Source organism: Zonotrichia albicollis, chromosome 30 (assembly GCF_047830755.1).
Source record: "Zonotrichia albicollis isolate bZonAlb1 chromosome 30, bZonAlb1.hap1, whole genome shotgun sequence".
NCBI classification, from domain to species: domain Eukaryota; kingdom Metazoa; phylum Chordata; class Aves; order Passeriformes; family Passerellidae; genus Zonotrichia; species Zonotrichia albicollis.
In genome coordinates this window covers 6,172,513-6,187,603 of record NC_133848.1, presented here as the reverse complement: position 1 = coordinate 6,187,603, position 15,091 = coordinate 6,172,513, and the positions used below count along the sequence as shown (strand labels likewise).

The 15,091-nt window shown below is 50.0% G+C and overlaps 1 protein-coding gene across 6 annotated transcripts in view; it reads right to left on the bottom strand.

The window, feature by feature from the left end:
- The window catches only part of NCSTN (nicastrin), a 51,597-nt gene that overhangs the window by 226 nt on the left and 36,280 nt on the right, over positions 1–15,091 (bottom strand). For 2 of the 6 annotated variants that reach the window (XM_074529744.1, XM_074529749.1), the window contains 5 exons: positions 14,360–14,455; positions 13,098–13,185; positions 10,090–10,241; positions 2,629–2,841; positions 139–291 (listed from right to left, as the gene is read on the bottom strand). In XM_074529744.1, coding sequence (XP_074385845.1) covers positions 169–291; positions 2,629–2,841; positions 10,090–10,241; positions 13,098–13,185; positions 14,360–14,455 — 672 coding nt within the window. In that variant the 3' untranslated portion in view covers positions 139–168. Of the gene's footprint in view, positions 1–138; positions 292–2,628; positions 2,842–7,338; positions 7,369–9,838; positions 9,866–10,089; positions 10,242–13,097; positions 13,186–14,359; positions 14,456–15,091 lie in introns of those variants that run through there. The other 4 variants (XM_074529747.1, XM_074529748.1, XM_074529746.1 and 1 more) reach the window with 4 other exon arrangements.

Sequence of the window (15,091 nt, the reverse complement as noted above, 5' to 3'; positions counted from 1 at the left end):
TGGGATTTTCCTGGATGTTTTTCCCAGATTTTCCAGGCATTTTTTTCCGGGATTTTCTCTGGAATTTTCCATGTGTTTTTCCGGGATTTTCTCTGGGATTTTCCAGGATGTTTTTCTGGGATTTTCCAGGATGTTTCCCCCGGATTTTCCCGGCGTTTTCCCGGATTTTCAGTACCCGGAGGACCCGGGAGGGGCCGGGATCCCGAAGAGCAGCGAGGCCTTGGAGTTGATGACGAAGGTGCCGAGCAGGGACAGGAGCAGCACCAGCACCCCCAGCGCCAGCGTCAGCAGCTGGAAACGGGAAAAACCGGGAATTTGGGAAATTTGGGATGTTGGGAATTGGAAATTTGGGATATTGGGATGGTTGAGATGTTGGGAATTTGGGGGTTTGGGATCTGCAGGGACAGGAGCAGCACCAGCACCCCCAGCGTCAGCGTCAGCAGCTGGAAACGGGAAAAACCGGGAATTTGGGAAATTTGGGATGTTTGGGATATTGGGAATTGGAAATTTGGGATATTGGGATGGTTGAGATGTTGGGAATTTGGGGATTTGGGATCTGCAGGGACAGGAGCAGCAGCAGCGTCAGCAGCTGGAAAACGGGAAAAACTGGGAATTTGGGAAATTTGGGATGTTGGGATGTTGGGGATTGGGGAATTGGAATATTGGGAATTGGGGAGATTTGGGATTTGGGATATTGGGAATTTAGGAGATTTGGGAATTTGGGAATTGGGGATTTAGGAGATTTGGGATTAGGGATTTGTGGATTGGGTGATTTGGAATATTGGGGAAATTGGGGATTTGGGATGTTGGGAATTTGGGATGTTGGGAATTTAGGGATTTGAGATATTGGGGATTTGGGATGCTGGGATATGGGGGATACTGGGAATTTGGGAATTTGGTGATTTGGAATATTGAACAAATTGGGAATATTGGGGATTTGGGATATGGGGGATATTGGGAATTTAGGAGATTGGGGATTGGGGAATTGGGAATTTGGTGATTTGGAATATTGAACAAATTGGGAATATTGGGGATTTGGGATATGGGGGATATTGGGAATTTAGGAGATTGGGGATTTGGGAATTGGGAATTTGGTGATTTGGAATATTGAACAAATTGGGAATATTGGGGATTTGGGATATGGGGGATATTGGGAATTTAGGAGATTGGGGATTTGGGAATTGGGAATATTGAGCGAATTGGGAATTGGGGATTTGGGATATGGGGGATACTGAGAATTTGGGGATTTGGGATATGGGGGATATTGGGGATTTAGAAAATTGGGGATTTGGGAATTGGGAATATTGAGCAAATTGGGAATTGGGGATTTGGGATATGGGGGATATTGGGAATTTAGGAGATTGGGGATTTGGGAATTGGGAATTTGGTGATTTGGAATATTGAACAAATTGGGAATTGGGGATTTGGGATATGTGGGACACTGGGAATTTGGGGATTTGGGATTTGGGAATTTGGAATATTGAGCAAATTGGGAATTGGGGATTTGGGATATGGGGGATATTGGGAATTTAGGAGATTGGGGATTTGGGAATATCGGGAATTTAGGAGATTGGGGATTTTGGAATTCGGAATATTGAGCAAATTGGGAATTGGGGATTTGGGATATGGGGGATATCGGGAATTTAGGAGATTGGGGATTTGGGAATTGGGAATTTGGGATGTTGGGAATTTAGGAGATTTGGGAATTGGGAATTTGGAATATTGAGCAAATTGGGAATTGGGGATATTGGGGATTTGGGATATGGGGGATACTGAGAATTTGGGGATTTGGGATATGGGGGATATTAGGAATTCAGGAGATTGGGGATTTGGGAATTGGGAATTTGGGATGTTGGGAATTTAGGGATTTGGGGTATTGCAGATTGGGGATTTGGGATATGGGGGATACTGGGAACTTGAGAATTGGGAATTTGGTGATTTGGAATATTGAGCAACTTGGGAATTGGGGATTTGGGATATGGGGGATATCGGGAATTTAGGAGATTGGGGATTTGGGAATTGGGAATTTGGTGATTTGGAATATTGAGCAAATTGGGAATTGGGGAAATTGGGGATTTGGGATATGGGGGACACTGGGAATTTGGGGATTTGGGATATGGGAATTTGGAATATTGAGCAAATTGGGAATTGGGGATATTGGGGATTTGGGAGATACTGAGAATTTGGGGATTTGGGATATGGGGGATATCGGGAATTCAGGAGATTGGGGATTTGGGAATTGGGAATGTGGTGATTTGGAATATTGAGCAAATTGGGAATTGGGGATATTGGGGACACTGGGAATTTGGGGATTTGGGATATGGGGGATATCGGGAATTTAGGAGATTGAGGATTTGGGAATTTGGAATATGGAGCAAATTGGGAATTGGGGATTTGGGAATATCGGGAATTTAGGAGATTGGGGATTTGGGAATTGGGAATTTGGTGATTTGGAATATTGAGCAAATTGGGAATTGGGGATTTGGGATATGGGGGATACTGAGAATTTGGGAAAATTGGGATATGGGGAATATTGGAAATTTAGGATATTGGGGATTTGGGAATATCGGGAATTCAGGAGATTGGGGAATTTGGAATTTGGGGAGAACCCCGGGGTCCCTGTCCCACCTCCAGCTCCCTGCTGGCCACCAGGAAGATGCGGGCCCGGACGTCCTTCCAGCGGCTCTCGGTCCAGGTGGAGAACTCCCGCGAGTCCCAGCGGCGCAGCTCGAAGGCCGGGGACAGCGCCGGGGACAGACGGACACCGGAGCGGACGCAGCCGGGAATTCTGGATGTGGAATTTCCATCCAGGGGGCCCTGCACCCACCAGTACTCGTACAGCTGGGAAAATCATGGGAAAATGGGAATTACAGCTGGGAAAATGGGAATTGTACAGGGAAAAATGGGAATTACAGCTGGGAAAAATGGGAATTACAGCTGGGAAAAATGGGAATTAAACATGGAAAAATGGGAATTGTACATAGAAAAATGGGAATGAGAGCTGGGAAAATGGGAATTACAGCTGGGAAAAATGGGAATTACAGCTGGGAAAATGGGAAAACTGGGAAAAATGGGAATTATACAGGGAAAAATGGGAATTATACATGGAAAAATGGGAATTACAGCTGGGAAAATGGGAATTATACAGGGAAAAATGGGAATTACAGCTGGGAAAAATGGGAAAAATGGGAATTATACACAGGGTAAAATGGGAATTATACAGGGAAAAATGGGAATTGTACAGGGAAAAATGGGAATTACAGCTGGGAAAATGGGAATTAAACATGGAAAAATGGGAATTGTATATGGAAAAATGGAAAAAATGGGAATTATACACAGGAAAATGGGAATTACAGCTGGGAAAAATGGGAATTACAGCTGGGAAAACGGGAAAATGGGAATTACAGCTGGGAAAATGGGAATGAAACACGGAAAAATGGGAATTGTACAGGGAAAAATGGGAATTACAGCTGGGAAAAATGGGAATTAAACATGGAAAAATGGGAATTACAGCTGGGAAAATGGGAAAAATGGGAATTATACAGGGAAAAATGGGAATTAAACATGGGAAAAATGGGAATTACAGCTGGGAAAAATGGGAATTAAACATGGAAAAATGGGAATTGTACATAGAAAAATGGGAATGAGAGCTGGGAAAATGGGAATTACAGCTGGGAAAAATGGGAATTACAGCTGGGAAAATGGGAAAACTGGGAAAAATGGGAATTATACAGGGAAAAATGGGAATTATACATGGAAAAATGGGAATTACAGCTGGGAAAATGGGAATTATACAGGGAAAAATGGGAATTACAGCTGGGAAAAATGGGAAAAATGGGAATTATACACAGGGTAAAATGGGAATTATACAGGGAAAAATGGGAATTGTACAGGGAAAAATGGGAATTACAGCTGGGAAAATGGGAATTAAACATGGAAAAATGGGAATTGTATATGGAAAAATGGAAAAAATGGGAATTATACACAGGAAAATGGGAATTACAGCTGGGAAAAATGGGAATTACAGCTGGGAAAACGGGAAAATGGGAATTACAGCTGGGAAAATGGGAATGAAACACGGAAAAATGGGAATTGTACAGGGAAAAATGGGAATTACAGCTGGGAAAAATGGGAATTAAACATGGAAAAATGGGAATTACAGCTGGGAAAATGGGAAAAATGGGAATTATACAGGGAAAAATGGGAATTAAACATGGGAAAAATGGGAATTACAGCTGGGAAAAATGGGAATTATACAGGGAAAAATGGGAATTACAGCTGGGAAAAATGGGAATTGTACATGGAAAAATGGGAATTATACAGGGAAAAATGGGAATTGTACATGGAAAAATGGGACTTACAGCTGGGAAAAATGGGAATTGTACAGGGAAAAATGGGAATTACAGCTGGGAAAAATGGGAATTAAATATGGAAAAATGGGAATTACAGCTAGGAAAAATGGGAATTACAGCTGGGAAAATGGGAATTACACACAGAGAAATGGGAATGACAACTGGGAAAAAAGCGAACTAACACATGGAAAACCCAAATCCCATCCCAATCCCATTTTCCCAAATCCCGAATTACCTCCGGCAGTGTTCCGGGCGTTTTCCTGGGACTCTGGCACTGCTCCCGTTACCCCAATCCCAATCCCAAATCCCCAATCCCATAATCCCAATCCCAATTCCCACCTCGGGCATGGTTCCCAGCGTTTTCCCGGGGTTCTGGCCCCAATCCCAAATCCCATTATCTCAAATCCCAGATTAACACCGGGAACACAGCCCGAGGTTTCTCAAGGTTCTGGCGCTGCTCCCGTTATCCCAAATCCCCAATCCCATTACCCCAAATCCCCAGTCCCAAATCCCAAATCCCATTATCCCATTCAGAATTCCCACCTTGGGCATGGTTCCCGGTGTTTTCCCGGGGTTCTGGCACTGCTCCTGGCTCAGGTTGGCGCTGATCCCGTTACCCCAATCCCAATCCCATTATCCCAATCCCAATCCCATTGTCCCAAATCCCGGATTACCTCGGGCTGTGTTCCCGGTGTTTTCCCGGGATTCTGGCACTGCTCCCGGCTCAGGTTGGCGCTGCTCCCGGTACCCCGATCCCAATCCCATTATCCCAATCCCCAATCCCATTATCCCAATCCCATTATCCCATTCAGAATTCCCACCTCGGGCATGGTTCCCGGTGTTTTGCCGGGGTTCTGGCGCTGCTCCCGGCTCAGGTTGGTGCTGATCCCGTTACCCCCATCCCAATCCCCAATCCCGGATTACCTCAGGCATGGTTCCCGGTGTTTTGCCGGGATTCTGGCACTGCTCCCGGCTCAGGTTGGCGCTGCTCCCATTAAGCCAATCCCAATCCCAATCCCATTATCCCAATCCCAATTCCCACCTCGGGCAGTGTTCCCGGTGTTTTCCCGGGGTTCTGCCCCAATCCCAATCCCATAATCCCAAATCCCCAATCCCGGATTACCTCGGGCAGTGTTCCTGGTGTTTTCCCGGGGTTCTGGCACTGCTCCCGGCTCAGGTTGGTGCTGATCCCATTATGTCAATCCCAATCCCAAATCCCCAATCCCAATCCCATTATCCCAATCCCGTTACCCCAATCCCAATCCCAATTCCCACCTCGGGCAGTGTTCCTGGTGTTTTCCCGGGATTCTGGCACTGCTCCCGGCTCAGGTTGGTGCTGATCCCATTACCCCAATCCCAATCCCAAATCCCCAATCCCATAATCCCAATCCCAATCCCACCTCGGGCAGTGTTCCCGGTGTTTTCCCGGGGTTCTGGCACTGCTCCCGTTACCCCAATCCCAATCCCATTATCCCAATCCCATAATCCCAATCCCAAATCCCACCTCTGGCTGTGTTCCAGGTGTTTTCCCGGGGTTCTGGCCCCAATCCCAAATCCCATTATCTCAAATCCCAGATTAACACCGGGAACACAGCCCGAGGTTTCTCAAGGTTCTGGCGCTGCTCCCGTTATCCCAAATCCCCAATCCCATTACCCCAAATCCCCAATCCCAAATCCCCAATCCCGTTATCCCAATCCCGTTATCCCAATCCCAATTCCCACCTCGGGCAGTGTTCCCGGTGTTTTCCCGGGATTCAGGCGCTGCTCCCGGCTCAGGTTGGTGCTGATCCCATTATGCCAATCCCAATCCCGTTATCCCAATCCCATTATCCCCAATCCCGGATTACCTCGGGCATGGTTCCCGGTGTTTTCCCGGGGTTCTGGCACTGCTCCCGTTACCCCAATCCCAATCCCATTACACCAATCCCAATCCCATTATCCCAATCCCAATCCCAATTCCCAGATTACCTCAGGCAGTGTTCCCGGTGTTTTCCCGGGGTTCTGGCACTGCTCCCGGCTCAGGTTGGCGCTGCTCCCGTTACCCCAATCTCAATCCCATTATCCCAATCCCAATCCCATAACCCCAATCCCGTTATCCCATTCAGAATTCCCACCTCGGGCATGGTTCCCGGTGTTTTCCCGGGGTTCTGGCCCCAATCCCATAATCCCAATCCCATAATCCCATTCAGAATCCCCACCTCGGGCATTGTTCCCGGTGTTTTCCCAGGATTCTGGCACTGCTCCCGTTACCCCAATCCCAATCCCATTATCCCAATCCCAAATCCCGGATTACCTCGGGCATGGTTCCGGGCGTTTTCCCAGGATTCTGGCACTGCTCCCGGCTCAGGTTGGCGCTGCTCCCGTTACCCCAATCCCAATCCCGTTACCCCAATCCCGTTATCCCATTCAGAATCCCCACCTCAGGCATGGTTCCGGGTGTTTTCCCGGGATTCTGGCACTGCTCCCGGCTCAGGTTGGCACTGCTCCCGTTACCCCAATCCCAATCCCAAATCCCCAATCCCATTACCCCAATCCCAATCCCCAATCCCAATTCCCACCTCGGGCAGTGTTCCCGGTGTTTTCCCGGGGTTCTGGCACTGCTCCCGTTACCCCAATCCTGTTACCCCAATCCCAATCCCATTATCCCAATCCCGGATTACCTCGGGCATGGTTCCCGGTGTTTTCCCGGGGTTCTGGCCCCAATCCCATTATCCCAAATCCCATTATCCCAATCCCAATTCCCACCTCGGGCAGTGTTCCCGGTGTTTTCCCGGGGTTCTGGCACTGCTCCCGTTACCCCAATCCCATTACCCCAATCCCCAATCCCAATCCCATTGTCCCCAATCCCAAATCCCGGATTACCTCAGGCATTGTTCCCGGTGTTTTGCCGGGGTTCTGGCACTGCTCCCGTTACCCCAATCCCAATCCCATTATCCCAATCCCAATCCCATAACCCCAATCCCGTTATCCCAATCCCAATTCCCACCTCGGGCATGGTTCCGGGCGTTTTCCCGGGGTTCTGGCCCCAATCCCATTATCCCAATCCCAGATTTCCCACCTCGGGCAGTGTTCCTGGTGTTTTCCTGGGGTTCTGGCCGCAATCCCAAATCCCCAATCCCATTATCCCAATCCCCAATCCCAGATTACCTCAGGCATGGTTCCCGGTGTTTTCCCGGGATTCTGGCACTGCTCCCATTACCCCAATCCCAATCCCATTACTCCAATCCCATTACCCCAATCCCAATCCCATTACCCCAATCCCAATCCCAAATCCCAAATCCCATAATCCCAATCCCAATTCCCACCTCAGGCAGTGTTCCCGGTGTTTTCCCAGGATTCTGGCACTGCTCCCATTATCCCAAATCCCCAATCCCATTATCCCAAATCCCGGATTACCTCGGGCATGGTTCCCGGTGTTTTCCCGGGGTTCTGGCACTGCTCCCGTTACCCCAATCCCAATCCCATTATCCCAATCCCAATCCCATTATCCCAATCCCAATCCCATAATCCCAATCCCGGATTACCTCGGGCAGTGTTCCGGGTGTTTTCCCGGGGTTCTGGCACTGCTCCCGGCTCAGGTTGGCGCTGCTCCCGTTACCCCAATCCCAATCCCAATCCCAATCCCCAATCCCGGATTACCTCGGGCATGGTTCCCGGTGTTTTCCCGGGATTCTGGCACTGCTCCCGGCTCAGGTTGGTGCTGATCCCATTATGCCAATGCCAATCCCATTACTCCAATCCCATTATCCCCAATCCCGGATTACCTCGGGCAGTGTTCCCGGTGTTTTCCCAGGATTCTGGCACTGCTCCCGGCTCAGGTTGGCGCTGCTCCCATTATCCCAACCCCAATCCCGTTATCCCAATCCCCAATCCCAGATTACCTCGGGCAGTGTTCCCGGTGTTTTCCCGGGATTCTGGCCCCAATCCCATTATCCCAATCAGAATTCCCACCTCAGGCATTGTTCCCGGTGTTTTCCCGGGATTCTGGCACTGCTCCCGTTACCCCAATCCCAATCCCATTATCCCAATCCCATTATCCCAATCCCGTTACCCCAATCCCAATCCCAATTCCCACCTCGGGCAGTGTTCCCGGTGTTTTCCCGGGGTTCTGGCCCCAATCCCATCACCCCAATCCCAATCCCCACCTCGGGCATGGTTCCGGGCGTTTTCCCGGGGTTCTGGCGCTGCTCCCGTTACCCCAATCCCAATCCCATTATCCCAATCCCCAATCCCAATTCCCACCTCGGGCATGGTTCCGGGTGTTTTGCCGGGGTTCTGGCACTGCTCCCGGCTCAGGTTGGCGCTGCTCCCATTACCCCAATCCCAAATCCCCAATCCCATAATCCCAATCCCAATTCCCACCTCAGGCAGTGTTCCCGGTGTTTTCCCGGGGTTCTGGCCCCAATCCCATTATCCCAATCCCATTATCCCAATCCCAATCCCCAATCCCGGATTACCTCGGGCAGTGTTCCCGGTGTTTTGCCGGGATTCTGGCACTGCTCCCGGCTCAGGTTGGCGCTGCTCCCGTTACCCCAATCCCGTTATCCCAATCCCAAATCCCGGATTACCTCGGGCATTGTTCCGGGCGTTTTCCCGGGGTTCTGGCCCCAATCCCATTATCCCAATCCCATAATCCCAATCCCAATTCCCACCTCGGGCATGGTTCCCGGTGTTTTGCCGGGATTCTGGCACTGCTCCCGGCTCAGGTTGGCGCTGCTCCCATTAAGCCAATCCCAATCCCAATCCCATTATCCCAATCCCATTATCCCAATCCCAATCCCAAATCCCCAATCCCATTACCCCAATCCCAATTCCCACCTCGGGCATTGTTCCCGGTGTTTTCCCGGGATTCTGGCACTGCTCCCGTTACCCCAATCCCAATCCCATTACCCCAATCCCATATTCCCAATCCCATAATCCCAATCCCGGATTACCTCGGGCAGTGTTCCCGGTGTTTTCCCGGGATTCTGGCACTGCTCCCGGCTCAGGTTGGTGCTGATCCCATTATGTCAATCCCAATCCCAAATCCCCAATCCCAATCCCATTATCCCAATCCCGTTACCCCAATCCCAATCCCAATTCCCACCTCGGGCATGGTTCCGGGTGTTTTCCCGAGGTTCTGGCACTGCTCCCGTTACCCCAATCCCAATCCCATAACCCCAATCCCAATCCCGGATTACCTCCGGCATGGTTCCCGGTGTTTTGCCGGGGTTCTGGCCCCAATCCCAATCCCAATCCCGGATTACCTCAGGCAGTGTTCCCGGTGTTTTCCTGGGGTTCTGGCACTGCTCCCGTTACCCCAATCCCAATCCCAATCCCGTTATCCCAATCCCAATCCCAGATTACCTCGGGCATGGTTCCGGGTGTTTTCCCGGGGTTCTGGCACTGCTCCCGGCTCAGGTTGGCGCTGATCCCATTACCCCAATCCCAATCCCTTTACCCCAATCCCATTACCCCAATCCCATTATCCCAATCAGAATTCCCACCTCAGGCATGGTTCCGGGTGTTTTCCCGGGGTTCTGGCCCCAATCCCATTATCCCAATCCCAATCCCAATTCCCACCTCGGGCAGTGTTCCCGGTGTTTTCCCGGGGTTCTGGCCCCAATCCCATTATCCCAATCCCAATCCCGTTATCCCAATCCCCAATCCCGGATTACCTCGGGCAGCGTTCCCGGTGTTTTGCCGGGGTTCTGGCACTGCTCCCGTTACCCCAATCCCAATCCCAATCCCGGATTACCTCGGGCAGTGTTCCCGGTGTTTTCCCAGGATTCTGGCACTGCTCCCGGCTCAGGTTGGCGCTGCTCCCGGTCAGGTTCCCCAGCACCGCCTGCAGCAGCTGCGTGGTGTTGGTGGGGCTGGACACGGCCACGTAGTGCTGGGGAAACGGGCCTGGGAAACCGGGAAAAACGGGAAAAGTGGGAAAAATGGAAAGAGAAACCGGAATTGCGGGGTTGGGAACGGGGAAAATGGGATTGGGAATGGGGAAAATGGGATTGGGATTGGGGAAATGGGATTGGGAACGGGGAAAATGGGATTGGGAATGGGGAAAATGGAATTGGGGAAAATGGGATGGGGAACAGGGAAAATGGGATTGGGAAAAATGGGATTTGGAACGGGGAAAATGGGATTGGGATTGGAGAAAATGGGATGGGGAACAGGGAAAATGGGATTGGGAATGGGGAAATGGGATTGGGAATGGGGAAATGGGATTGGGAATGGGGAAATGGGATTGGGAATAGGGAAATGGGATTGGGAATGGGGAAATGGGATTGGGAACAGGGAAAAACAGGGTTTGGAACGGGGAAAACAGGACTGAGAATGGGAAAATGGGATTGGGAATGGGAAAAACAGGACTGGGAAGGGAAAAAACAAGAAAAATGGGATTTGGAACGGGGAAAATGGGATTTGGAACGGGGAAAATGGGATTGGGAACAGGAAAAATGGGATTGGAAATGGGGAAAATGGGATTGGGAACAGGAAAAACGGGATTTGGAACAGGGAAAATGGGAAAAACAGGGTTTGGAACGGGGAAAACAGGACTGAGAATGGGAAAATGGGATTGGGAATGGGGAAAACAAGAAAAATGAGGAGAACGGGATTTGGAATGGGAAAAATGGGAAAAAAGGGAAAAGGAGGAGAACTGGATTGGGAATGGGGAAATGGGATTGGGAAAAATGGGAAAAATGGGATTGGGAATGGGGAAAATGGGATTGGGAATTATGGGATTTAGAATGGGAGAAATAGGATTGGGAATGAGGAAAATAGGAAAAAAAGGGAAAAATGGGATTGGGAATGGAATTACGGGATTGGGAATGGGAAAAATGGGATTGGGAATGGGGAAAACAAGAAAAATGAGGAGAACGGGACTGGGAATGGGGAAAATGGGATTGGGAACGGGGAGAAACGGGATTTGGAATGGGAAAAATGGGACTGGGAATGGAGAAAACAGGACTGGGAATGGCAAAAGTGGGAATGGGAATGGGAATTCCAGCTGGGGAATGGGAAAAATGGGATTGGGAATGGGAATTCTGGCTCTAGGGAATCACAGCTGGAAAAACAGGGATTGGAGAGGGGGAAAATGGGAATTACAGGCAGGAAAAGTGGGGACCACAGCTCATGGGAATCAGGAAAACGAGAATTCCAGCCGGGAATCCCATCAGGAAAAGGAGAATTCCAGTGGGGAATCCCAGCAGGAAAAAGGAGAAATTCCAACCAGGAATCCCAGCAGGAAAAGGAGAATTCCAGCCGGGAATCCCATCAGGAAAAAGAGAAATTCCAACCAGGAATCCCAGCAGGAAAAAGGAGAATTCCAGCCAAGAATCCCAGCAGGAAAAGGAGAATTCCAGCCGGGAATCCCAGCAGGAAAAAGGAGAATTCCAGCCAAGAATCCCAGCAGGAAAAGGAGAATTCCAGTGGGAAATCCCATCAGGAAAAGGAGAATTCCAGCTGGGAATCCCATCAGGAAAAAGGAGAATTCCAGCTGGGAATCCCAGCAGGAAAAGGAGAAATTCCAGCCGGGAATCCCATCAGGAAAAGGAGAATTCCAGTGGGGAATCCCAGCAGGAAAAGGAGAAATTCCAACCAGGAATCCCATCAGGAAAAAGGAGAATTCCAGCCGGGAATCCCATCAGGAAAAAGGAGAATTCCAGCTGGGAATCCCATCAGGAAAAGGAGAATTCCAGCCAGGAATCCCAGCAGGAAAAAGGAGAATTCCAGCTGGGAATCCCAGCAGGGAAAAGGAGAATTCCAGTGGGGAATCCCAGCAGGAAAAAGGAGAAATTCCAGCCAGGAATCCCAGCAGGAAAAAGGAGAAATTCCAGCCAGGAATCCCAGCAGGAAAAAGGAGAAATTCCAGCCAGGAATCCCAGCAGGAAAAGGAGAATTCCAGCCGGGAATCCCATCAGGAAAAGGAGAATTCCAGTGGGGAATCCCATCAGGAAAAAGGAGAATTCCAGCCAGGAATCCCATCAGGAAAAAGGATAATTCCAGCCAGGAATCCCAGCAGGAAAAAGAGAAATTCCAGCTGGGAATCCCAGCAGGAAAAAGGAGAATTCCAGCCGGGAATCCCAGCAGGAAAAAGAGAAAGTCCAACCAGGAATCCCATCAGGAAAAAGAGAAATTCCAACCAGGAATCCCATCAGGAAAAGGAGAATTCCAGCCAGGAATCCCAGCAGGAAAAAGGAGAATTCCAGTGGGAATCCCATCAGGAAAAAGGAGAATTCCAGCTGGGAATCCCAGCAGGAAAAAGGAGAATTCCAGCGGGGAATCCCAGCAGGAAAAAGGAGAATTCCAGTGGGGAATCCCAGCAGGAAAAGGAGAATTCCAGTGGGGAATCCCATCAGGAAAAAGGAGAAATTCCAGCTGGGAATCCCATCAGGAAAAGGAGAATTCCAGTGGGGAATCCCAGCAGGAAAAAGGAGAATTCCAACCAGGAATCCCATCAGGAAAAAGGAGAATTCCAGTGGGAAATCCCAGCAGGAAAAAGGAGAAATTCCAGTGGGGAATCCCATCAGGAAAAGGAGAATTCCAGCTGGGAATCCCAGCAGGAAAAGGAGAATTCCAGTGGGGAATCCCAGCAGGAAAAAGGAAAATTCCAGCCAGGAATCCCAGCAGGAAAAAGGAGAATTCCAGTGGGGAATCCCAGCAGGAAAAGGAGAATTCCAGCTGGGAATCCCATCAGGAAAAGGAGAATTCCAGCCGGGAATCCCATCAGGAAAAAGCAGGAATGGGGGGATCTCTGCTCACCCAGGATCCCGTTCTGGTCGGGTTTGATCAGGGACTGGAACCAGGAGTTGTTGGAGTTGAGCAGGAACCCAAAGAGCAGCCGAGCGACCTGGGGGGAACCCGGGATTCCATCAGGGAAATGGGAATTCCAGGAAAATCGGGAATTCCAGGAAAATGGGGAATCCCAGGAAAATGGGGAATTCCAGGAAAATCCAGAATTCCAGGCCAACTGTGCATTCCCACCGCAGCATTCCCAGCAGGAATTCCCAGCCCTCCCAGCATTCATTCCCGTCATTCCCAACAGGAATTCCACCATTCCCATCATTCTCACTGGGATTTCCCACCATTCATTCCCACCATTCATTCCCACCATTCTCACCATTCATTCCCAGCAGGAATTCTCATCATTCCCACCATTCCTAGCAAAAATTCCCACCATTCCCATCATGCTCAGTGGGATTTCCCATCATTAATTCCCATCATTCATTCCCACCATTCATTCCCAGCAGGAATTCCCATCATTCCCACCATTCATTAATTCCCTCCATTCCCACCATTCGTTCCCAGCAGGAATTCCCACCATTCCCATCATTCATTCCCATCATTCCCATCATTCTCACCATTCATTCCCAGCAGGAATTCTCATCATTCCCACCATTCCTAGCAGAAATTCCCACCATTCCCATCATGCTCAGTGGGATTTCCCATCATTAATTCCCATCATTAATTCCCACTAGGAATTCCCACCATTCCCACCCTTCCCATCACTCCCACCACTCATTCCCAGCAGGAATCCCCACCATTCCCATCATTCATTCATTCCCACCATTCATTCCCAGCAGGAATTCCCACCATTCCCACCATTCATTCCCATAATTTCCACCATTCCCAGCAGGAATTCCCACCATTCCCACCATTCACTCCCAGCAGGAATTCCCATCATTCCCACCATTCATTCATTCCCACCGTTCATTAATTCCCTCCATTCCCACCACTCATTCCCAGCAGGAATTCCCACCATTCCCATCATTCTCACTGGGATTTCCCACCATTCATTCTCACCATTCCCATCATTCATTCCCACCATTCCCATTCCCATTCCCACCATTCATTCCCACCATTCATTCCCACCACTCATTCCCACCATTCCCATTCCCACCATCCATTCCCACCGTTCATTCCCACCACTCATTCCCACCATTCCCATTCCCACCATTCATTCCCACCATTCCCATTCCCATTCCCATTCCCATTCCCATTCCCATTCCCATTCCCATTCCCACCGTTTTCTCCTCCGCCCGGATGCTCTCGGTTCCGTTCTGTCCCCCGGCCAGCAGGAACAGAGCCCGGGCCACCAGCGTGGCCACCCTGGTCAGGTTCTGGACAACGGGACAAACACGGGAAATCTGGGAATTCCGGGAATTCTGGGAATTCCGGGAAAACATCCGGCCCCTCCCAACGCTCCCGGCTCCTTCCCGCCCTCATTCCCGGATTTTCCCACCTTTCCTTCCTCTCCAATTCCCATTCCTGCCAAGATCCTGAATCCCAGCAGTCCCCTGGATCCCAAATCTCAAGAATCCCTTGGATCCCAAATTTCAGATCCCCAATTCCAGGAATCCCCATGACCCCAAACCCCAGCAATCCCCTGGATCCCAAGTCCCAGATCCCAAATCCCAGGAATTCCTTGGATCCCAAACCCCAGATCCCAAATCCCAGCAATCCCCTGGATCCCAAGTTCCAGGTCCCAAATCCCAGGAATTCCTTGGATCCAAAATCCCAGATCCCAAATCCCAGGAATGCCCTGGATCCCAAACCCCAGATCCCAAACCCCAGGAATCCCCTGGATCCCAAGTCCCAGGTCCCAAATCCCAGGAATTCCTTGGATCCAAAATCCCAGATCTCAAATCCCAGGAACCCCCCGGATCCCAAATCCCAAAATCTGGATCCCAAACCCCAAGAATGCCTTGGATCCCACACCTCAAGAATCCCCTGGATCCCAGGTCCCAAATCCCAGG